The sequence below is a fragment of the Lepidochelys olivacea genome (assembly GCF_965140295.1).
Source record: "Lepidochelys olivacea isolate rLepOli2 genome assembly, chromosome: 3".
In the NCBI taxonomy this organism is placed as follows: Eukaryota; Metazoa; Chordata; order Testudines; family Cheloniidae; genus Lepidochelys; species Lepidochelys olivacea.
Window position 1 is genome coordinate 154,627,620 of NC_140413.1, and position 25,553 is coordinate 154,653,172.

At 44.3% G+C, this 25,553-nt stretch overlaps 1 protein-coding gene across 3 annotated transcripts; it reads right to left on the reverse strand.

Annotated features, from left to right (window-relative positions):
- Positions 1–4,775: 4,775 nt before the first annotated feature.
- SUPT7L (SPT7 like, STAGA complex subunit gamma) lies at positions 4,776–25,546 on the reverse strand. Of its 3 annotated transcripts, XM_084622222.1 has the most exons (6): positions 25,369–25,531; positions 24,554–24,716; positions 24,117–24,457; positions 15,461–15,785; positions 12,537–12,774; positions 4,776–5,997 (listed from the first exon to the last, which is right to left on the reverse strand). In XM_084622222.1, the coding sequence occupies exons 3-6, from the start codon at positions 24,380–24,382 to the stop codon at positions 5,735–5,737; spliced, it is 1,092 nt and encodes a 363-aa protein (XP_084478348.1). In that variant the 5' UTR covers positions 24,383–24,457; positions 24,554–24,716; positions 25,369–25,531; the 3' UTR covers positions 4,776–5,734. The 3 variants fall into 3 exon arrangements, with proteins under 3 accessions (XP_084478348.1, XP_084478346.1, XP_084478347.1); XM_084622220.1 differs by having other exon boundaries at positions 24,117–24,716; positions 25,369–25,546; XM_084622221.1 differs by having other exon boundaries at positions 24,117–24,711; positions 25,369–25,533.
- Positions 25,547–25,553: the final 7 nt, after the last annotated feature.

Consider the following 25,553-nt stretch of genomic DNA (forward strand, 5'->3'; position numbering starts at 1 on the left):
ACCATGTGGCTAAAGGGGAAAATTTCACCCCAGCTCCAAAAATGTAAAACTCAAGTGCTTCTAACATGAGGTTTTAGGATTTCAGTAAAGAGATGGAGAAGACTTAGGGGAGCATTGAGTCCACACTCCTGCATGGCAGAGTGTAGTCCCACCACAGAGTTCTCATCAGATATTAAATGCCCTAATTTCTAGCAGGTTGAATAGTTGAGGCCACCACATATTCTAAAAGGCAGCAGAATCCTGCACTGCAAGGATCCCAGCCACAGATCTGATGCCAGTTTTAGGATTAAAGCACTTGCCTCTAGGATTCTGACCTAGAGTTGCGTGTAAAGGCCACTATCTTGATGTTAGCCAGGAACTTCATTTACCTTTGGCTCCCTATTACAACCCAAGGCTGGTCCCAGTTCAGCCACTGGTATCCCCAAGGAAAGCGTGGGGGGAAACGTTCAGTAGGGGGAAACGGAGATCTCAGCATGTACATAATGGGAATGTCTCTTTGCTCCCACTCCACCATTCCCAGTCAAGCATCCCACAGACATGAGGCCCAAAGTCAAAAGCAAAACTCCTATTGACTTCAAAGGGAGCACAACTGGGCCCTTGTTTTCATCCATTTTTCCCCATTGAGAGGGTATTAGGTTTAACCTGAGGGTAGATTGCTATAAATAGCCCAGCATTCAGGGCCTTAGCTGTTGGAGTAGAAGGGAGTTAAATCAGGATATGAGTTAGCTCCTGCTTCGGTGCCACTGCCCAATATAGGGCCTTCATCTGGTCTGGTGATTATTTTCTTCTTCCCAGGACAGGGTGAGGAGAATGCGAGGCTGGCCCATGAGTTGCTGAGTCAATACAGTGCTACAGTCCCAAGTTTAGGCTTGCGCTGACTGCAGGTTTAGCATGATTGACTTGCTTTATGTGTCTGAGTAATGTTGCCCCCCCTTGTGGTTGGTCCATAGAGCAGATATGGGACCTATTACTACTGTTGGCTAAAGGAGATTTTCTTTAGGCCAAGTGACAGAGCCCCTCACTTTTGTAACCTCCCTGCTTTGCTCCACATTCTATTTTTAACTGTCTGGTGAGGTCACGAAGTCTGAGCAATAACTCTTCCATCCCTCCATTACTGAGGGATCATCCTCCCCTCCAGTCACTGCAATCCAAGCACTACTCACCCCACGATGGGAACAGAACGTGCTCTCTTCTCTCTCTCAACAGGCAGCACTAGCAGGCTAGCACGTGAGACAGGTGGCAGCCATGCCTGTCTAAGGCTCCTTGGTGCTAATACAACAAAGAATAATAATGCTTCTGAGGCATTGAATTGCTTCTGCTGCAGAAGCAACAGAGCCCCAGTACAACATCTTGGGCTCACAGGGACTAATTCTTCTGGCACTAATGTAAATTGGCTGGTACCCCATGGAAATACTGTGGAGTAACGTTCCCAGCCCTCACTCCTTTTTGCTATGGTGTTTCTAATGCCCACAGCGCCTGGGTAATCTACTCAGCTCTCAAACAGACGAGTGCTACAAACCACTGGGGCGCTCTCTGTGCTACAGCACTAGTGCTACAGCTTGCCCAAGTTCAAAATCTGGAGGGATGCTTACAGGGAAGCTTTCATTTTAACCCAATCCTCATTTCACACACACCCCATTCTGAAAATTTCACCTTTGGGACTGAAATTTCCAGAGATGGAATTTTAATTTTCTTGGGAACTCCCTTCAGTAGAGTAAAAAGAAAAGGATTTGCATTGCAAGCCACCTTTTGCTCCCCGGTAACACAGCCTGCGTTGCATATTTCACTTTTATACATTTTTAGAAAAACAAACATTTTAACTACACTACCCTTCATCACGCACTAGACACATGCCTTAAGCCTCAGCAGTGAGCCTCTAATCAGATTGGCCCCTCCTACCTCTCAGTTTTGTTACTCATTCTCTTTGCAACTTTTAAGTTCTTCCAGGTGGGGAAATCTCGATCTTTCTGTAAAGCATCAGGCACATCTAAGGCAGCAAGGCTGATCTTGAAATTAAGGCTCAAGCTACAGAGGGATTCTGAGCTGCATGCAAAGGCTCCTGTGTAGGTTTGCAGGGAACCTTATATTGCAAACCCCCGTCTGACATTGGTATCCAGATGGGAGGATAGGGAGAGCTTTCAAGAGAGAAAAGATTTGAGACCTCAGCATTATATATAAGGGACCCCACCTGAACTGCCCTTCCTCCACCCCTAATCAAAACACCCTACAAATATAGTATGGAGCAGGCTTGCCATTGACTCAGACAGCGGGGCAGATCCTGCCGAGACCGGAGCTTTGTCAATATTCTGCATTTTGACTGGCCATCCACACTATCACTCGCAGCCAGAAACAAGAGAGGAAGAACAGGCAGCCAATGAAACTGAAGGATTCTGAAAAGGCTAGTTCAGCACCGCTCCTTCCCAAGAGTCAACAAAAATAAACAGTGGGAGAGCTCCTTTTCATGATCAAGCTGTTAATGAACCAATTCTAACGCCTACAATAATCTCTATACCCATGGGTCTATGGACTCCTCAGAGGCAGCACTAGCTGCTATGAGCCCCAGCAAGCATTAATGCATAGTAAAATCGTGTTTGATACCTCAAAAGAGCACATTGTCCATATTATCATTTGCCAAGTGAGGCTTGAAATGTCACTATTTTGTGCATGATAAATGTCTTTGTAAATCTATGGACTGTTCTAGGGGAATTACTTGCCCAGAATTTAAAGCTTCCATCTGTAAAAGAGAAAGAAGCACCAAGCAGACAAATGTCAGAAGCAACACTTAGTATACATGGGGGAGTGGGGAGGGGAGAAAGTAAAGATTTTACTCTGCCATCATTTTAAAATGTACAAGCTACACTAGTGCATTTCTAATCTCTGCATAAACAACCCTCAAAAAAGAATCAATAGCACATCTCTGCCACTGCAGCTACACTGCAGAATCAATACAGGGTGAATTTCCACTGTATTTAAATATATATTTGAAGCATGCAGGCCTGGCTTGTTACAGAGTGTATTATGGGGGAAATGGGAGTGGAAGGGAAGCAGTACAAAAACGTGATTAAAAATGAGAGAAGCATGTGTACCTGGGCAATCTAAAAAAAGCACTTAAGACTAAGGCTTAAAAGATTCTTCTAAAGCTCCAGAGAGTGGCAGATACACTATTCTTTCATCCTTAGCCAGTTAAAAGTCCTGAAAACATTCAGTGGCCAGGGCTCTCCTTCCCCATTCCATCCTGCAACAATCCCACCCAGTTATACTAGTTCCCATAATACGTTTCATCAGAGGATCTCGACATGCTCTATGGATATTAATTAAGCCTCACACCACCACTGGAAGGCCGGTATTACTTGTGATGTTGCACTCCATATTATTTATGGAAATATGCTTATAAATATGATATAACTGGAATATGCTTTATGCAAAAGGTCTCTTGTAAGGTATGATAAAGGTTATAACCTACTAAATACATACCTCCTATTTGTATGTATGTATCATTCTTGTATCTGAAGCTAGAAATATAAGTATAACTCTGAGGTCCTATTGTAATTATGCGAAGTGTGGGCCATTAATGGTGCTTTAGAATCTTTATGGCTCCTATTGACTAGGACAAATGGTTGTAAATGGTTTATTTACCTGCAAGTCTTCCCGTGTACCTGTGGGCCAACCCAGGAAGAATGGAGACTAGGGGTCTTACAGTGACATGAGACCATGTCATGTGATACTGGAATCCATCTTAAATCTGGTACTTTTCCATTTAGGAGAGGTGGGAACCCAGAGAGACAAAAGATTCCTGCCTTGTGCCAAAGTTATAAAAGGGGGTGGAGCAGGACAAAGGGGGCTGCCAGTCATGAGAGAGCCCCTGCTTACCACCTGAGATGTCTGCTGGAACTAACAAGGAGTGTACCAGGGGAAAGGATTGGGCCCAGACCAAGAAGGAATCTAGTCTGTGAAAGAAGCTTATTGGAACATCTCTGAGGGTGAGATATTACCTGTAATCAGTTTCTTAATGTATTAGGCTTAGACTTGTGTGTTTTGTTTTATTTTGCTTTGTGGCTTACTTTGTTCTGTTATTACTTGAAACCACTTAAATACTACTTTTTATACTTAATAAAATCACTTTTGTTTATTAATAAACCCAGAGTAAGTGATTAATACCGGGGGGAGCAAACAGCTGTGCATATCTCTCTATCAGTGTTATAGACGGCGGACAATTCGTGAGTTTACCCTGTATAAGCTTTACACAGAGTAAAACATATTTATTTGGGGTTTGGATCCCATTGGGAGCTGAGTGTCTGGGTGCTGGAGATAGGTAACCTGCTGAGCTGTTTTCACTTAAATCTGCAGCTTTTGGTGCGTGGACCAGACCCTGGTCTGTGGACCAGACCCTGGTCTGTGTTGCAGCAGGCTAGTGTGTCTGGCTCAACAAGACAGGGTTCTGGAAGTCCCAAGCTGGCAAGGAAAACAGGCTCAGAGGTAATTTCAGCACATCAGGTGACAGTCCCAAGGGGATCTCTATGACCGAACCCATCACATTACTTTTCCCTTTTTACAAGTAAGGAAACAACATCAGGAGGGCTGCATCTTCCCTAGGTTACATGAGTCACTGACAGAGCCGGGAACAGAACAAAACAAAGATCTCCCGTTTCCCAAGTCCTCTGTTTAACCAACCATACTTTAAATATTTGGATAGTTCTTTAACCACTAGACAGTACCTTTAACATTGAGACAACAGTTTTTAACACTGATGTCCATGAAACCCTATTGCCACTGAGTCTTATTAGACATGCAGGAGAGTTTTATTTGTTTGGCTTCTATTTCTGTACAATGAACATGAAATACAATCAAGAAAGAGAATTAGGACCATAACTGTTATATGAACAAACAAAAACAATGCGCCTGGAGCTTGTTCTTTCAGAAGATTAATGTGCAACTGTAAGGACAAATATGAGGCTCAGTAAACCTCCCTTGAACCTCCCAATGGGCTATAGGTATAGAGCTGGTTTAAGCCAGTGTTCCTACTTGACTCATGATCATTCCAGCTTTTGTTAAGAGAGACACTTAATGAATCAAATTAAAGGCTCGGAGTTGAACATCATCTTTGGATCCACAGAACAAAAATAATTATTGCCATCAATCAGCTATGCCATTTTAAAAAAAAACAGGAACCAAAACAAAAGCTATTTTAAATTGTCAAGATAGCAGCTTCAAACAGGGCAACTCAGCTGGGTTGAAATTGCCACATACAATCCAACAAAATAAAGGAAGCTGTTTATTACCAGGGCCAGCGCTAGGTAAAGCTAATTGCTCCTGGTTCCACTTTGAGAAGCTCACTGTCAAGATGCAGCCTTGACCCCCGCCACCCCCGGCTCAGTGAGTATAAACAGCCACTGTCAACAAGACTACTAGCCTGCTTTCTCCCCCGCACTCCCACCCCTCCAGAGATCTGGTGACACTGCCATGTTTGTAGGATGGGGATGGGTCCCATTTTGAGTTCTCCTGCAATCTCGTGGATGGGGATACAGAGCAGAGCCCAATGAGAAGAGGAGTCATGGGCAGAATGAAGATGGGTGGGTTGACATGCACTGCAGATCGAACCTCACATGATAATTTCACAGACTGTCCCCCAAAACTCAGGGCCAGCCCTGTTTATTATAGTCTACATGATACCAAGGGCCTGTTGGCTCATTTCAAGCATGAGCAGAATTTGAAAAAAAAAAAGCCCTCTTCCCTTTCACATCTTCTTCATCTTCTTCTTGCAGCGTTGGTTGAAGACAGGTGAGGATCCCATCAGGCTATCAGGGGAATGAGAACCATAACTGCTCTCGGAGCCATGGGGGCTCTGTGGCATCCCAGCTTCGCTCATGCCTGACATGGGCTCCTCGAAGACATCACTGCCTAGGACCCCATGCCCATGAACATTGCTCTCCTCACTTTCCTGAGGCTCCATTTTCACCTGAGCCAAGTTCCAGAGAGGGGAAGCATTGACCTCGGCACCTGGAGAGAGAGAGAGAGAGAGTACTCATCAGTCACCTAGTAAAGAGTGCATGGGAACAGATGTACGGGTGCAAAGGACAGCCCGATCAGTGGAGAAAGAGCAAGAGCAGGCTAACCCCTAAGACTGGGCTCACAAGGTTGGAGATAGAACAGCTGCGAAACAAAAAGACAAAGCATATAAAAGCAGTATTTACTTTGATCACCTCCTGCTTAGAGCAGGGGCTGACTAAGCCCTTTGCCTCTTTTTCAGTGCAGCCATCCATGGAGTACTTGTGGCACATTAGAGACTAACAAATGTATTTGAGCAGAAGCTTTCGTGAGCTACAGCCCACTTCATTGGATGCATGCAGTGGAAAATACAGTGGGGAGATTTATATACACAGAGAACATGAAACAATGGGTGTTACCATACACACTATAACGAGAGTGATCAGGTAAGGTGAGCTATTACCAGCAGGAGAGAAAACACAAACCTTTTGTAGTAATAATCAAGGTGGGCCGTTTCCAGAAGCTGACAAGAACGTATGAGGAACAGTGGGAGTGGGGGGAATAAACACAGGGAAATAGTTTTACTTTGTGTAATGACACATCCACTCCCAGTCTTTACTCAAGCCTAAGTTAATAGTGTCCAGTTTGCAAATTAATTCCAATTCAGCAGTCTCTCGTTGGAGTCTGTTTCTGAAGTTTTTTTGTTGAAGAATTGCCACTTTTAGGTCTGTAATCGAGTGATCAAAGAGACTGAAGTGTTCTCCAACTGGTTTTTGAATGTTATAATTCTTGACGTCTGATTTGTGTCCATTTATTCTTTTACATAGAGACTGTCCAGTTTGGCCAATGTACATGGCAGAGGGGCACTGCTTGCACGTGATGGCATATATCACATTGGTAGATGTGCAGGTGAATGAGCCTCTGATAGTGTGACTATTGAATGAGTCAGTTTTAGAAGGGCCAGGCATCCTCCAAGAACTCAGCAGCATCAGCTAGTGCCAAGAGCACAGGGCTCTACCCAAGATGCCCAGGCTCTCCATGGAGCCTGGCCTTGGAGGACACAGCAGTATCACCATGGGGTGATGCCTTGATGGCCTCAGCAGGCCCTAAAGTGCCAGCAGTGCCGGACTCCAAGCTGTTCTGTGAGAGATGGGAAATGGGGGAATCCTCTACTCAGTGATTCCCTAAGGCCTGCTGAGGAGATGCTCTATGGTGGGAGGCACTGTTTGAGGGAGCTGTGGGTATAGTTTGTTTTTCTTTCTAAACAGACTATCCCTAGTTGGCACCTACCTAGAATGATCAGTTCCTTTAAAATAAATACAAACAAACTAGGCAGCGAGCCCTAAGATGACCTAAGAAGGAGGAAGAACAGTTGTTAAGGAGACCAGGAGTTCATAAGGAATTTTAAGAGTGATTGGTTTAAATAAATGTTATAAACATTCTTCATTATTATTGGTCATGCACATTGTTCACCCATGCCACTGTCTGATGTTCTTAAAGTCACCTTCATCTTCTCTCCTGCCCTTCCCTCTTATTGTTTGTTACTCATTTTCTTGCATCTTCTCTTCAGTTACACTGAGTGCTTCAGGTTAGGGACTGTGACGTCCTAGGTGTTTGTATAGCACCTAGCACAATGGGGTCCAGAGTCTACTTGGGACTCTTGGGTGTTACCACAATGCAAAATAAAAAAGTGGTAATAATTTCTTCCCAAAACTTCCACCAAGAAGTCCTTTAGGAGGTCAGTGAAAGATGGGTTAATGGACCACCAAACCTTTGCCCATTTTTCATTTTTATGATGGCCTTTTGTGTAAGATTATATCCAAGTTGTTTTTTTTTCCAACACAGTGATGGGTGGATTTTGTTTTATTTTAATTTTGTCCTTAAGAGGGATAATTATAGACTTTGTTATTTCTGCACATTTATTTTGAAAGAAAAAAAGACAAAATACCCACTACCGCAACTAATACTAATTGGGCCCCTTGTTGAGAGTCTTAGCATAACAACCAAGGACTAAAGGGAGACTGAAATCCTGTCTCGCTCCTCACATGTGGTCCCTGGAGGTCAGGGTTAAATTCACATGAAAAATAAAATGTAGATGCAAACTAAGAAGCCAGCTTGGGATATTTCCAAACCTAGTTTGCAGACTCAAGAGGCTTACCTCAAGTTTGAATAAGCATCTAAGCTTCTGGGTGCTGAGCCAAACATTTTGAACTTCCCCTGTTACTAGCAGTTATACAAAGAGAATCCTTCCATTAACATCACAATGGTGTTTGCATTGTAAACCTTCCACAACTGCTTAGCCCAAACCAGGGCTGAGGGAGACCCTATGTGGGGGGCAGCAGGCAGCACAGGCTATGCTGGTCTAGGACAAGGATGGCCAACCTGAGCCTGAGAAGGAGACAGAATTTACCAATGTACATGGCCAAAGAGCCACAGTAATACATCAGCAGCTCCCTGGCCCCGCTCCTAGCCCCTCCCACACGCTGGCAGCCCTGCTGATCAGCACCTCCTCCTCCTTCCCCACACCTCCCAATCAGCTGTTTTGTGGCATGCAGGAGGCTCTGGGGGGAGGAGCGAGGGCATGGCAGGCTCAGGGGAAGGCGGGAGTGGGGGCAGGGCCTGTGGCAGAGCCGGGGGTTGAGCCGTGAGCACCCCCCGGCACACTGGAAAGTTGGCGCCTGTAGCTCCAGCCCCGGAGTCGGTGCCGATACAAGGAGCCGCGTATTCACTTCTGAAGAGCCGCATGTGGCTCCGGAGCCACAGGTTGGCCACCCCTGCTCTATGAGCTAGACAGCCAGGAAGAACTACAGGGCCTATTGGTGTCCAGAAGCTTCACTAAAAATCCCCATTATGTTCATTTCAAGTGAATCTACCCTCTTCTCAACCACGAGGATACATCATTAACATGCTCTCAGGTTTAAGGCTACAGTCCCAATCTAAGCAATAATCGGAGGGTTTCCTTCTTTCACCAATGTTGATTCACCATTAAGGCCTATTCCCTTTAGCTCCCTTTGTCACTGAGTGTTGTCACCAATGAGTAAAACTACTTAATGTTTACACAGGACATTTCATCTTCAGAGCACTTTAACATCAAAGCACATAACAAACTAACGGATTAATCCTCACAACACTCTCACAACATGACAAGGAAATAGTATTCCAATGTTTGTCTCCATTCCCCCATCTGCAAAGAGATGAAGTGATTTGCCCATGACCACAACAAAGGGCATACTCAGACGCAGGATTAGAACTCAGGAGCCTCCGGCTCCTAGTTTTGTGCTCAAACCACTGGACATTGCTGCCTTCCTAATAGGCTCATTCCCATTTTGAAGATGCCCATATCCTAATTCCAGTAGTTTCCTCTCCCTCCATCTGATGTTATGCACTCAACATTGCCCAGCTCCACAGTGGGACTCCTTTAGAGAGATGTGGTTTCCAGCACACAGAGGCCCTTGTGCAGTGAACAGGGATTTTCAGAAAGGAATAGAACACTTATATTCATAATTAGAGAACATCAATCTGATATCAGAGGAGCAAAGGGCATTTAATATACAGCTAGTATGTTATCCTCTGGGTCTCAAGTGGTAGATGCTAATACCGAGCTTTTCAGATGAATCAGTCATGAATCAGTTCACCATTCCCTCTCACACAAAATAAGAGCACTTCACATTTCAGAGGCACTGCAGAAAACAATACAAGTTCCCAGCAAAACATCTGAGGGATTTATGTTTTTTAAAACTCAACAGTGTGTTATTCTTTAAACAACCACTAGACTCTGACGTCTCCCCTCAGTGCACACGTAATTTGGATTAAGGTTAATAGAAGAGACCTCATCACTTTTAACTGGGTTTCTGAGTGAAACACTTATTTCTGCAAGGAATGGCTGTGTTCAGGTGGTTGCATATACGAATCAAAACACAGGTTCTTTGAGTGTGGGGGTTCTTCATAATTTTCCAGAGAACGCAGAGTCGGTGCATGGTGCTGGACTGATAGCCATACAGACTGAAACTTGTATGTAGATTCCGAACAGGTACAAATACAGGCTGTAGTGGTACAAGATTCTCCCACACTGCCAATCAACGTGCCTCAATTCTGACCTGGAGCGATGACTTCTAGGAGCAAGAGGGGAGTTCAGTCTCCATGGCCCAATCAGGCCTCGCTACCATTGCTGAAGCTGCTAACTGTAGTGATGGTTTTGTGATGTGAACACTCATCTACTAGAATGGAACAGAGTGCTGCCAGCCCATTTCACGCAAATGATCAAATGTGGACACAAGAACAAATGGATATAAACCGGCCATCGGGAAGTTTAGACTTGAAATTAGACGAAGGTTTCTAATCGTCAGAGGAGTGAAGTTCTGGAATAGCCTTCCAAGGGAAGCAGCGGGGGCAAAAGACCTATCTGGCTTTAAAATTAAACTCAATAAGTTTATGGACGAGATGGTATGATGGGATAACATGATTTTGACAATTAATTGATCTTTAAATATGCATGGTAAATAGGCCCAATGGCCTGTGATGGGATGTTAGATGGGCTGGGATCTGAGTTACTACAGAGAATTCTTTCCTGGGTACCTGGTTGGTGAATCTTGCCCATTTGCTCAGGGTTCAGCTGATCACCATATTTGGGGTCAGGAAGGAATTTTCCTCCAGAGCAGATTGGAAGAGGCCCTGGGGGTTTTTCACCTTCCTCTGTAGCATGGGGCACAGGTCACTTGCTGGAGGATTCTCTGCACCTTGAAGTCTTTGAACCATGATTTGAGTACTTCAATAGCTCAGACATAGGTGAGAGGTTTATCGCAGGAGTGGGTGGGTGAGATTCTGTGGCCTGCATTGTGCAGGAGGTCAGACTAGATGATCATAATGGTCCCTTCTGACCTTAGTATCTATGAATCTAAATAGCAGTCAGAAGGTGATGATCAATCACTACCAACTTGGGACAAATGAGCTGTAAGTCCCATTAACAATTTTTGACTCAACCAGTTCCCCCTTCCCTCATTATTTGTGTTCCTGTTCTTATTCCTGGATCAAAGAATGTGGACCACAATTTTTTGATAACATGAAGTTCTGGCCTTGAGTCATGAGCTACCTGGCAAGTTTGATTAGTGTGTTCAGCACTGTAAAACTTCACAGAATACTAATAAAGTAGAAGCTCCCCACAGCAGTCAGCTGGCAGAACTAAACAAGCCCCAAATAATCCAGCAACAGGCATCCTCAGGCAAGCTCCTCATTACAAGTGAAACTATTCCTGTGCTGTTCGTTTCAGGAAGTGGTAAACTCCTGGCACCACCTCAAAAAAGGAAAATCAACTGAATCCTTTTTGTAACTGTTTATTCATTAGGAATGAGAATAAAAAGCAGCTTTTTTTTGTTGCTTCATATGCAAAAGGAAAGTCTGTTGGCCCTCCTCTTATACACATTTTACAAGTGTTCAAAAGTATTTTCCCTTCGTTATACTGGATTGGCAGAAGGTTACCCTTATTCAAACATATACTACCATAATTCTATGATAGTAGCAGCAAACACTTGAGTAATATCATTGTAAGTTGCAGTGCTTGAACCATTACTGTAGAACAGGGGTGAGCAAACTACGGCCTGTGGGCTGCATCCAGCCCATCAGACCTTTTAATCCAGCCCTCGAGCTCCAGCTGGGGAGCAGGGTTAGGGGCTTGCTTGGCTCTGCGCGGCTCCCAGAAGCAGTGGTATGTCCCCCTCCAGCTCCTACATGTAGGGGCAGCCAGGGGGCTCCACATCCTGTCCCCACCCCAAGTGCTGGCTCTGCAGCTCCCATCGGCCAGGAACCGTGGCCAATGGAAGCTGCCGAGCCAGCACCTGTAGATGGGACAGCACGCAGAGCCGCCTGGCCGGAGCCACGCCTCCACGTAGGAGCCAGAGTGGGGACATGCCGCTGCTTCCAGGAGCTGCTTGAAGTAAGCGCCACCCTGAGCCTGAACCCCTAACCATCTCCTGTGCCCCAATCCGGAGCCCCCACCTGTACCCTGAACTCCTCATTTCTTGCCCAATCCAAGAGCCCACACCCCCTCCTGCACCCCAACCCCCAATTTCACGAGCATTCATGGCCCATCATACAATTTTCATACCCAGATGTGGCCCTCAGGCCAAAAAGTTTGCCCACCCCTCCTGTAGAATATAACACCATAAGGGCTTACATGCGTCCATTGACTGTAGCCATTGCTGTAGAATATTTTCTACTGTATACTTTTTATGCTGGCACAATGGCTGCTATCATTAGAGTAACATTAGTGCAAACTCTGCATCCTGCAGTATTACTGCAGAATACTCCAATCTATTTGTATGGGGTAAATCTTTAGCACTTCATTAACTACATTACATTTTGCTCCCTGTTTTGTATCTATCTTGTATTTGTGCAAGGTTTTAAACAAACCTCACTGCTGCTTTTTAATTTAAAACGGAACCCTCCTCCCACATGACCAAAAACAACTCCCATCAGCTGTAGCTTTGCTAAAGTAAAATACATAAGGCCATTTGGAAAAGCTGAGGGAGTGTTTACAATAGAAGGCTGCCCCTTACCTGTAGCCTGCGGGGACGCCTCTACTTCCAGATTGGCAGAAAAACGCTCACTCTGAGCTCCAAGGACTCCCACAGGCAAAGACTGGTCGCCAGATGCCAGATCTCCCTCCAGCTCCTCACTTATGGGAAAGGTGATATCACTGACTGGCTCCTCCTTAATCTTCACAGGTTTTGTATCTTCTGCTGCCTTTTCAGGGTTGACAATCTTCTCATACTCTTCGGAGAGCTGCTTGCTAACCTGCCAGTAATCATTGGAGACACAAAGGCTGGAGTTTTCAGACAAAGCAGTGAAAGCAACTGTGTTACAGTGTTCCCTCTCCCCAAAAGATCACTGGTTTCTAATCAAAGGAAACAGGTACTCGAGCAGATTATACACATTAATAATAATTATGATGGTTTGTCCTTTCAGAACTTCTTCCATCTGACGATTTAAAAGGACTTCAACGGGGTTAATTTACTAAGGCTCCAATAAGTTATTCACACCTGTCTGGTGAATAAGTATCAGCAGCCTTATTTCATAGATGGGGAAACGGGGGCCCAGAAATTAACACACACACACACATAGCAAGTCTGGGACACAACAAGAAATAGAACCCATGTGTGTCCTGAGTCCCACTCCTAAACTTTAACTATTTAACTTCTGAGCTGTCTGTCACCATTTTTAATCACAACCTACAGAACCTGGCTATCTTCTGTTCAATCAACAACAGAAATGCAATGAACATTTTCTCCCACCATTTCAGTGAAATGAATATAGGGATGAAATTCAGCAGCAACCCTTCACCTCTAGAAACTTAGGTTCTTATCAACCATACACCATCAATTAAGTGAATTTTGCAGTCTAAGTCTAGCTACTACTAGTACTTGTCTGTATCACACATTTCTGTAATGTTCAATAGCCTTTTGCTCCAGATAGGCCCAGGTTAGAATTACAGTGACTGTTACAGGTCTAGACTGAGGTGCAGTCGTACTGCTGTTTTAAAACAAAACCTACTTCCTCATCTACACACACCTTGAAGTAGCAGAGGTTACTGCAAGTCAAGAGTGAGATGTAGTGAATCATAGAATCTCAGGGTTGGAAGGGACCTCAGGAGGTCATCTAGTCCAACCCCCTGCTCAAAGCAGGACCAATCCCTAATTTTTGCCCCAGATCCCTAAATGGCCCCCTCAAGGATTGAACTCACAACCCTGGGTTTAGCAGGCCAATGCTCAAACCACTGAGCTATCCCTTCCCCCCTCCCTAGGTTACAGCTATGCAGGAAACCCAGACCTCAAAACAGCAGGGAGTGCTGTAGGTGGGGACTGATATTACTAGCTAAAGTCCATCTGTTTTATAAACATTTACATTGAACTAAAAGGTATTCATAATGCAAAAAGAGTCTTTTAACCAATACAATCAGCATTTTTGAAACAAAAAAATCTTTTAGTGAAGAGGAATCCAGATGATGTAGCTTTTTTGATAAACATCAGAACCACTAACAATTTATATGCCACTGACATTTGCAGGTCTCTGATTTATGCAAACTCTGTGCAAGTCACAGGGTGCCATGCAGGACGAGTGTGGGAGTGCAACTGAGCTGCTCCAGAAGTCTCTCAAATACCAAGGTAGGGAACACAGAATAAATCCCTAGGAAGCTCAGACCAGACAGATTTTGCCTCAGGTCATGTACTCTACAGGGGGTACAATTCTCCTCTCAATGAGCCTCAATATTATTCTCCTTCACATTCATAGCATTTACACGAGTCCATGAAGGAGAGAATATCTTTATGTCTATGTCACTAAAACAATATGCCAGCGTTTAACTCTGGAAAAACTAGTTCAAAAGAAACCAGCTCCCTGCAGGGATAACAGAAATTTATATTGCATTTTTCACTCCAAAGAGCTTTAGCATATCTGGAGTTGGTTCAGCATTCACCGAAAAATGCAGCCTCTGCTGGGAATAGGTGGCAGCAGATGTTTAACAGCTCACAGAAAAACTACATGGCAGCGTATTCTCAGACTGAACTTTCTGTACAGTTTCAACAAACCACCTCATTTCACGAGCTATATATTAAAATTAGGTTGGTTTGTGTGTGCTCACTGCTTTACATTACTAAAATACAGCTAAACATCCCAGTGACCCACAGAAATAGAAATCAAGTTGATAAATCAGTACTGACTCTTTTCTTCTTCTGAATTTTGTTTTCCTTACATGGAAACTGTTTCATGTCAAGCTGAACACTATTTAATGCACTCCGTCATTCTGATAAATACCAGGGGCTTTCTAGTACTATGCATATCTCCTCACTCACTGCATGATTACCATTCTATTCAACTAGACTCTAGAGAACCTGAGGAAATCAAAGTATCCTGTTTCTGTTGTTGGATGGTTTACACAAATCCATGGAAGATCAGATAAATTATGGATCCAGTATTTGATGTAATTTAATCACAAATTCTCTGCTTGAATAGGCTCTCTCTGTAGAAGAATTTACTTGTTTGATCATCTATTTTCAAACAATAGATCTCTTCAATATTAAACGAGTTGTGGGAGCTTCTGGTGGAGAAAAGAAGATGGGGAAGATCCCAACAATTTTCCTTCCTTATCTCCTTCATTGAGCTGACTCACTTTTCTGAAACACAGCTTCCTCCCAGGCCAACCACCCGCATACTTCTAGATCAGCAAAAGGGTGGATAACTAAGGGGCTTCCTCCCTTAGAGGGCAGACATGCTACTACCACAACGCTCCTAGCCCCCTAGCAGCCCACATGGGGAGGTTATTGCCTTCTGGTGGTTTACTAAAACCCTCCCTGACCCCCCCCCCCAAAGTAAGAGATCTAGTTGGACGTTAACTCACTGATCCAGACAGTTCTCTATATAGCAACAAGAGATTGCACTGGGAGTGTCTTTCATTAAGCAGTATTTTTTACATCTCTATCCTCACCTGCAGCATGTAGCTGTGATAATCCTTAATGCGATGCTGCCAGAACTTCTGCAGAGAGAGCACGCTGCCAATGCCCACTTCGTGGAACACCTGTTCCATTACGTCCGGGAAAGGCGTCTGCCCAAGCCGAGCTTCTCGGTCCACAGTGAAGCGCAGCAGCTTGGTGAACTTCAAGCAGTACTCATGAGCAATGTCTGTCAGGGTCTCCAGGACGCTCTCATTGGCACACTCGAACCCCGCATGGGCCAGGATGGTGGCCATGGACTGGTAGAGAAGCTGCCGGCAGGAGGTCCAACTCAGCTCAGTTACTGGTTCCCCTTTCCCTCTAAAAGCAGAGAGGACAACATGAGCAGGCCTTCGCCCACCTCAGGAAAATGGGGAAGAGGAAAAAACTGTTGACTGTTAAAAGGTCTGTGCTTTTAATTTAGCAGAGGTGACCTGACCTGCAAAGGAAATGCAGTTGGGTTTGGGTCCTTTATGGCATCTTATGTATGGAGGAGGCCTGGAAGGTTTATGGCTGCTTTTTTTTTTCCTTACAAATATCAAAAATGTCAAGTCTCATCTTTCTTTTTTATGCTAGAAGACTCCTTGGGTGACTCAAATGTGGACTGAGCTTTCTCAGCCCTTAATTAAACCAAGAGCTTTTATCCCAGAGGTCTGAATTAAACAGGTGCTAAACACACAAAAAAGGAGTTTTAACAACATGAATGCAACATGAATGCAAATCTCTTCCCCTCTTAATCAGGTTTCACTTCTTTGTTATCTCTAATGTCACAGGCCTATTAGCTCTCCAGTCATCCACAGAAGCTTCCAAGACAGACAAGATGTAAATTTGTAATGTACAAAAACCAAGCAGAGCACACACACTTTGTTAAATCAAAGTATACACAAAAAGGTACGAGCCCATTTTTTCCATGTCACGTCTAAGCAATGCACTTGGTGCTATGGAAGAAGCAGGAAGAGAGAGACAGTACCATTTGCAATGTAACACAAAGCATGCTGGAAGATCTAGAGGAAGGTGCTGTCTTAAAACAAGGGTTCACAGCTTGGGGGTTATGACCACACTGCCCTTCCTCATATTGCTAAATGGGAGAGGGGGGTCCTGGCTACATCCCAGCTAGATGGGAAGCAGAAGGTAGGAGAGGTCCCAGTATGGGAGAGGCTGAGAACCACTAGCTTACAACATTTACAATATTCTTGTAATGAGTGGGTGAGAAGTTTTTACTGAGGTGGGTTAGTATTTGAGAGTTTCACAGGGGAAAGAAAAGCTTTGAAGAATTTGAAAGACAAAAGAGCATGTGTCTGGCCCAACAGACTTTAAAATTCATAGTTTCTGTTCACTTGGTATGGTTTTTGTTTGCTTTTTAATACTTCACTCAGTTCCAGTGGTTAAAGTAGACCAGTCAATTTCACGTTTAGTTTCTGATCAGTTTCCTTTTCTGATCTCCTTACAAACCCAACTTCCTAATTCCTCACCTCCTCCACAAACACTTGCACCACCCAGTGTTTCCAATGACTTGCCACCAGTTGATGCCTTACAGATATCATCTGCTAACTGCTTAGTGGCTTACTTAAGATGAGAGATTGGTCTCACTGCAGTGCCTAGCACGCAGGTGTCTACACCATAGAACATCCATCACAACTGGCACCTTTCAGTCTCAGAAAAAATGCATGGACCTCAGAGCTTCAGCTCCCCTCTGATCCTTAAAGAGGGCCCCCGCAAAACAGGGCTGAGCCATGGTATGTGTGTGTCAGGTAGTGAGAGAGAAGCTTGCACTATTGCTGTCAGTACCAAAACCCTTCTGTGGATAACTAGAGGGCTTCATCATTTGCCAGGTTCACAACTCCACATTTTTCACTAGTATGAAATGCTTTTAAACAATGAAGTTAAAGAAAACAATTAATAGTACAGGAAAAGCCTCAGTTCAAGGTATTACCTGGGGAATAAGAATAGCTGTGTGGACCTCAGGTCATTAACTCCTAGTTATTAATCTCTGTGAAGTGACTCTTCTGGATTTTTATTTAATTATGTCATTTGCCTTAGAATGGAGAAAGCAGACCCTCTGATACACCAATTGAAAGATCATCTAGTTTCTCTGTAGCCCAAGCATCATTCATGCTGTTTTGTACCCTTTTTGTATTGCCATACTCTTCAGTAGCTCACGGAGAGCCCTAGGCCTCTTACAACACCAACACAGGGGCCTAGTTCTCCATTTTCTTCCACAGCAGGAGAGAACCACTGTCAAAGCCAGGGACTGGTCCTTTCTTTTTAGGTGGGTAGAGGGGTATGGTTAAATATAATTACTAGCTGTCAAATGAGGCACTTTGCAAGCTTAAACTAATACACTAGAGAAATAATTCAGTTAGCCCGTTTGGGATACACCACCACCACCTCCAGCCACTGTTTAACAATGCACAGCAATATTTAGCAACAAAAAAGAATGCTGGAAAAGAACCTAATTACCCAATTAGTATGTGGCCAGGACACTGAGGTCAAAGAATATAGTCAATCTAAAATCTAACCCATTTAGAGAGAGAGAAAGAGAGAGAAACAGACAGTTTCCAGGTACTGTGCCTCTCTCTGTGTATCCATCCCAATTTTTGTATTTTTATGAACACAGTTTCCTGGTTGTGTTTTTTGTTTGTTTTTGTTTTGGTGGGTTTTTTCCCCTCACAGGAACAACAGGAGAAGATGATTAATGAATTAGTTATACAGGGGAAAGAGTGAAACTTCCTATAAACAAAGTGCTGTCCAATGTAAACAGACTGGGGGGCTGGGGGCGGGGAGAGAGAAAATTCCCCCACTCAACTCCTTTGAGTTATACTCATATTTGCCCATGCTTGTATCAACAGGAAAACATTTTCAGGTAGAAGAGCGAGTTTTAAATTGAACGTGTCACTATACCAACAAACCTCTGCAAAAAAGGCCATAAGATTTTTTATTTTACTTTTTCACATGGCCATAACTAGTAAGAACCTTGGCTTTACACCTCATTCAAAATTTGGCATCTCCAGAAACACAGCACTCCTAAACACTTATCTCTACTGACTTTGACAGCAGAATACCACTTTCTACAGCTTCTAATGCTTTCTAAGAAGTCATCCAGCTACCAACCAAACTTGAGCCTGCTTAACACTTAATCAGTGTCACATAGCTGTGAATAAACGGAAGAATCTTTACCCCTAAGATTTAGTCACTGTGGGTTGGCAAGTACCAGACTTGCAAGTGTGCAATTTGAAAGCTTAGAATGTGATCATCTCTGCAGAAGAGGATCTAGGCTATTTTCAGTTACCATAAATACTATGAGATACTGGCCCATTTGACAATAATAAATCCTCACTTACATCAGAGATCTACATAAAGATCTAGGAACACCTCTACGTTTTTATGGACCACCACTGCAGGAGACAATACGGAGGAAAAACCATCTACCCAAACCAAGAATATATAAACTGAAATGTTGTTTTTTCCCCATCCCCATCAATGGGCCTATAATGTACAGAATATCACTTTAGAGCAGACTGACAAATCTGTCAACTCAGATCAATCAAACTTAACCTTCAGAGTGAATGAGGTTGCCAGCCTCATAAAATGACACATTTTCTGTGGCAGTCTCTTAACATGACAGCATGCCATCTACTGCCCCCACATGAAGTAATCAGAAACATTCTTGTGTCCAAGCCACTCTCTAGCAAGGCCATTTCCTTTAAAGGAAGGAAAATCTGGTGGGCCCTTTCCTGTTTAACTAGCCTGTTAAAGTGAAAGTAATTGGGCCAATTCAATATGTGGAGCAACAACTGAGGTTTACTCATGTAAAATAATGGAAGGAAGTCATAGGCTGTCAAAGGTGAGCACTGAGCTAGCAGCAGGTCTAGGGAAAGAAAAGACCGCTTTCTCATGAGCACTTCAATTTTATGAAACATTACACTGCTGAGCTGATTTCTACCAAATGAGGCGCAAAAATTCCCATCACTTGAGAACCATTTTCCCCCCATGCAAAAGATGATGCTGGAAAAACAAGGTTAAATTAGTTACAAAGTGTGCTGGAGCAGTGGTTCACAACCAGGGGTACATGTATCCTTGAGGGTACAAAGAGGTTTTCAAGGGGGGTTCATCAACTTATCTAGATTTTTGCCTAATTTTACATCAGGCTACATAAAAAGCAGTAGCGAAGTCAGTACAAACTAAAATTTCATATGACTTGTTTATACTGCTCTATATACCTAACGCTGAAATGGGAGTACAATATTTATATTCCAATTGATTTATTTTATAATTTTATGGTAAAAATGAAAAAGTAAGCAATTTTCAGTAATAGTGTGCTGTGACACTTTTGTATTTTTAATGTCTGATTCTGTAAGCAAGTAGTTTTTAAATGAGGTGAAACGTGGGGGTACACAAAACAAATGAGATGCTGGAAAAGGGTACAATAGTCTGGAAAGGTTGAGAACCTGTGTGCTGGAGAACAATGATTACAATAAGGAGAGCTTTGCTGGGGTAGGGAACTCTTTTCCCTTTCTGAATACACCTCTTTTTTAGTGTCTCCATTGTCTTTCACCTGCCTGCGCCCAGTTGTCTAGGGATATCCAGCAACTGGTATAAATAGTGCTGATTTCACCCTTGGAAAACTGACTAGTTCCCAGGTGGGTTATATACCTAAACTTGCTGGGTTTTGGGGATAAACTGGGGTCCTAGTCCAGAGGAAGAGGGCTGATCTGCTCTGCATCCCCCAGTCGCTACTATCAGAAATCCTAATCCTCAGCACATTCTCCCCATTGAAGTTGCCACCCCATTGTAAAAAATCAATTCCTAACCATTAGTGGATACTTCCTGCCTGCTGCCACTCCCCAACCCGCAAGGGGTGTGGAGCCTGCACCTCAACTAGAAGGTCAGGGAGGCAACTAACAGAGTCAGAGAGAACAGCAACGGAGGCCAGATAAGAAACCATCTACTGACAAGTGAGAAAAGGCATCTGAGATGCTTTGTGGGGAGAGGGTGAGGGAGTAGGTTGTGTCTCTTTTGAAGATGGTTCCATGGCAGTTGGAGGCAGACAGAGAGAAAACTAGCAGTCATGTTATGGTAGAAGTCTCCAGCTCAGACAGTAATTATAAGTCTGCTTGTGGTGGGGCAGCAGCCCCACCCCTATGAGAGACTGGGCTAGAGCAGGCCAGAGCAGCTGTGCAGACTGGCAGCCAATTAGGGAGGGCCTGTGGGAGAGCCAATCAGGACTGAGCAGGAGGTGGCCAATCAGGGCCAGGGCTCAGTCCTATATAAAGGCTGCCCAGGAGCAGCCTCTTCTAGACCTTCAAAGGAGAAGGTCTGTCTCCTGAGGGAAGAAGACCTGGACAGTGCAACGTAGGCTTGGAGGAGCTGAGGAGAGCTCCAGCCCAATACCTGCCAGGCTGCAGGCCCTGACTGGAAGGGCCTAGAGGGTGTGAGGGACCAGAGGGGAATTAGTTCAGGGAGGATAGATGAGCAAGAGACAAGAAGGAGGGCAGGGAGGCTGCTGCTAGAGGGTCCCTGGTCCAGGACCCAGAGTAGTGGGTGGGCCTGGGTCTCCCCCCCCCCCCCCCAAACCCCTTTCCCCTCATATTGTGTGTACCTGGCTGACTGCAATGTGCCCCACATGTGAGAGGCTAGACTTTGGGTTGTGGTTGGCCAATGCAGCAGGAGTGAGCAGAAAGACTGTTGTTAAAAGCCCCCCACCCCTAGAAGGGTGTGAGGACGGACTAAGGGGCACTGACCAGAAGCAGACATTGCCGAGCAGGAAGCAACATGGGTCCGGATACCAATAGGGGAGCAAATGATGGATGGGATACCACCAGCAGAGGGCACCCTGCAGAGGACAGAGCTAATTCCCAGACATGCCAGCGGGAGGTGCTGTGGTGGTGAGTCCCAACCCTGTCATGCTGCTATACATTAAACTTTAATGCTGAGAACTTAACCCTCTGTTTTCAGTTCCTACACCAATGAAAACCTTCTAGTCTTTCTTTTTGTAAGTGTATATACACACTCTATTTCCTCTAGAATGACTGTTTTTACAGTGGATAAAGGAACTGAAATAGTTCAGTCAACTGATTAGTCTGATACTACGTCTCTGGCAGTGGAACACAATGGATGTTTCAGAGGAAAACATAAAAGCCAACTGTATCATAAGAAGGAAAAGACTTCCCTATCTCTGTTTATGATCATCTTTCTCATTGAAGAGGAATGAGGGCTGACACCCTTTGTACTTTTATTCTAGCTAGTGTAACTGCAGCTGCTATTTTTATTCACATAAAATGTCTATACAACAGATTTTCTCTGTTCTAGCCTAGAACAGAATAAAAGCATATACTACATGGACCTTCAAGTTCCTGTTCTGTGAGAGTTTAAAACAGTTTAATCTTTGTGAGGCGCACAATTAAACCATGTTTTGCATTAAACTCCAAATTCAGCGCATCCCATTAAAAACTCCCTCTTTATAATCCACAAAACACGTCACTCCCAAGTTGCACTGCACCAGTTTTTCACAATTCTGTCCTTAAGCTTTCCCTGGTGTCTAACTGCTATAAATATTGTTTCCCTCAACCATCCTCAATGACTGTAGTAGACAAGGACAGGGTTGGGGTTCTGTTTTTATCAATAACTATCTTAATTACTCTAAACATGAAAGGGATTTACATTTGTCTAAACCAAAGTGAAATCTGATCAAAAATATTTTGAACCTTTACAATAAAAGCTCAACTAAAAAAATAAAAGAGCTTAACTCATCTGTGAAATGAAACAAGTTAGAATGAGTTAGCTATGCAAACTGCATGCAAAATCAAACAAGATCCAAGTAAGCCTCCCTTGACTTCTCATCTTAGGTACCTGAAGAGCTCTGAAAAAGGAAGTCAGTAGGGCAAATGCATTAATTGCATCTAATGGTTAAACTACATGACTACGAGTCGTGATCTAGGCTCTGTTGGGAACATGTTTTTTGAGTGACCTTGGACAAGCCACTTCACCCATATGTCCCTGTTCCCCATTTGTAAAACAGGGATGATGCCAGTCTTTGCAAGAGTACTACAAGATTTGATTCACTGATAGTTATAAACCACAAGGGCATAAGGCACCATACTGAAGTACACATTACTATTACTATTTAACTTGATATAAACAAACTATTTTCTGATGTAGTTCGCTTTCCCAGTCTTATCTTTATTCAGCTGACCTTTTCTTTACAAGATGATGATCTTTCAAAGTGATTACTGAAACATTGCCCCAATGTAGTGTATGGGGGGCACTGCATTACCACAGCTAGGACTTTCCAGTTCACTGGCAATTTTAAAAAATTGTTTTGGGTTGAACCAAAAATTTGTGTGTTAATTTTCAGCAAATCCAAACAAACATCTGTTAGGAGCCAAACAAATTGTTTAGTTTCAGCAAAATCGAAATATTTTGTTTTGATTTCGTTTTAATTGTTTCAAATAAAAAAACCACAATATTGTTCTGAAGATGTCAAAACATTGATTTTTTTTCTCATTTTTTGTTTTTTTTTTAAACCAAACAATTTGGCAAAATCTACACAAACTGGAAAAATATTTTGGTGGTGTTAAATCTGCATTTCTCACTGGAAAAAAGTTTTGGCTGAAAATTGTCACCCAGCTCCACTTTCAAGTAAGACAAAGTAGAATTCTTAGCCATTTGTGGTCATTAAAGATCCCACAGCAGGAGTAGGAAGGGTGTTAACCCTGGGGTCCTATCTGAACCCAATGGGTTAATCACTTTCTGTTGACCTAAACTTCCCCTATTTCAATAGAAGTTGTTGTTCTCTCCTACAACATGTATGGAGTGGCTGCTACCTTATTCCACCTAAGAACATACTGTATTATAAGGGTGAGAGTGATCTCTGTAAATAAAACTCTACAGTCTGTAAAGAACCTCAGCATCCTGTAGAAAAAGCACTTTCTCTTGTTAATGTAGTGCTGGCAAAATAAAGATTGCTGTTGGAAAACCCCAGAGATGGACCCCTATTATTTACCCCCAAAAGAACAGGTAGAGCAGAGGCAATATAAGTTTCCTACAAACTGTCTCACTTTCCCTCTGTCGGAAAAGCCAGTTTTAGGGAGAAGGGAATTCAGTGTCCATGACCATACAATTCTCAACCTCTCTGCTGAGATTATCAAGAACAATGCCAACTGTGATGCAGGGAAGTTTATGTTGTGTAGCCATTAGGAACTGGAGGGATACCATCAACTACTTTCATCATTACAGGCCACTGAACAGCCAAATGCTTATATGTAAGGCTTATAGACTTTCAGCCATTATGAAACTAAACTGGATTTGAATCAGCAACTAGATTTAAATGAGGAATCTAAAGATGAAAGACTATCTCCCGTGACAACCCATAATTGAACTTCTATAGCTCCTTCCATCAGATGTCAAAACACATTTATGAACACTAAGCTGCACCCTGTTGAGACACAAATCAGAATTGCTAACTGCATTTTACAGATAGGAAATGAATACAGATGAGTAGAATTCAGGATTTCTGACCTTAGTCTCCCTCCCTCCTTAATGATCCTCTGAGATAAATACTCCCCAAAAAGGATCCATCTGACTGACTCTGTACATATAAATTTGCCTGACTTCACTGCAGCAGAGACTTAATCCAATGTGACACCAACACACCTATAAAAGTCGCTCTCTGGGTCACTATGCCTTAGCTGAAATGGCATTTTGGGGGTTTTGCTATCCAGAGGAAGCAGATCATCAGGGAGGGGTGGGGAGGCAGGACAGGATGGCAGAGGCTCGCTCTCATCAGTCTTTATGCCCTCCACTTGCTGCTGGTTCTGGGCCTGAGCCATGGCGATGAGGCTGCGCAGCCGTCTGTTGTGCTGGATGAGCTGAATGGTGTGAATGGTGAGGCTACAGGGCTCCGAGGGGATGTCCAGCATGGTGGGTGGCCTGGGCTTGTTTGCAGAGGGCTGATGTAATGGAGGATCCTGGACTTCCACAGTGCGAAACTCCCGCTGAAGCAAATCAAAGGAACTACGGTTGGCCTGACTGGTCGACACTGGAATCTCACCCCAATATCGCAGCATTTTGTCACAAATAAGGTATAGTACCTAAAGTAACAGACTTTTGAGAAGACAGTGGGCTTTTGATAGAAGAAACAAAGGAGTTAGGAAACTCCAATCACCCTTCCAGTTATCAACAGCAACAACTTGTCATTCAAGGACATGCTGAAAAGAAGTATGGTCTTCAGAACACTTGCAAGATGGTGCTGTTCTTAAGAAAAAGAGAGACAGATGTAAGGTTGTTTCATATTTATAATGCAGACTTTAGTTCTCCCTGACCTAAAGGAAGAATTCACAGAAGACCTGACAACCCAATCTGCCCTGTCTAGGGGGAAATTTCAGAAGTTTACAAGTTCAGTGGGTCCCAAATCCACTGTGTGTGTATGGAATTAGCTTCTGGGGTGTTCGGTGATCAGTCATCTGAGCACGCCACATCAATCTTTCTTCAGTACGCCAGAGCAGTAAGACTTTGGAACAAACCATATGACTTACTGCCTTAGTTTACTCCCACCCCCACTCCCCCAGCCGGCGGGGCTGGTCTATAACCCCTCCCCGGAGACGGAGCCCCAGGCTGGCTGCAGGGGCACGAAGTATTCTTCCCAGCAGCGCTTTCCTCCACAGGCTCCCACGGGCTTTCCAGACCTTAGGGAAGTCCGGGCCCCGCACGCGGCTGCACCGTGCTGGGGGCGGCAGCCCCCACTGGCCGAGAGGGGCCGGACCAGGACCGCGCAACGAGTCAGTGGCGAAGCCCGGGAGCAGCCCCCGGAGCTCCGAGCGCTGCGGCCCGGCTGCAGGGGAGCCAGGGAGCGGGGCCCGTAGGTCAGGGGGACGGGCAGGGGCAGAGGATCCCGCCCCGCTCTTACCGAGCCCCGGCCCGCAACAGACGCCGGCCGGCCGGCCGCCTCCCGCTGTGGAGATCTCGCAACCGACCGACCGACTCCGACTCGCCGCTGACCCGGATGCAAACGATGTTCCGCGGGCGCAAATGGCCCCCCGGCGTCCCGCGCTGCCCGGAGGCTGGGGGTGTTCGCCGCCCTCTTCCTCCCCC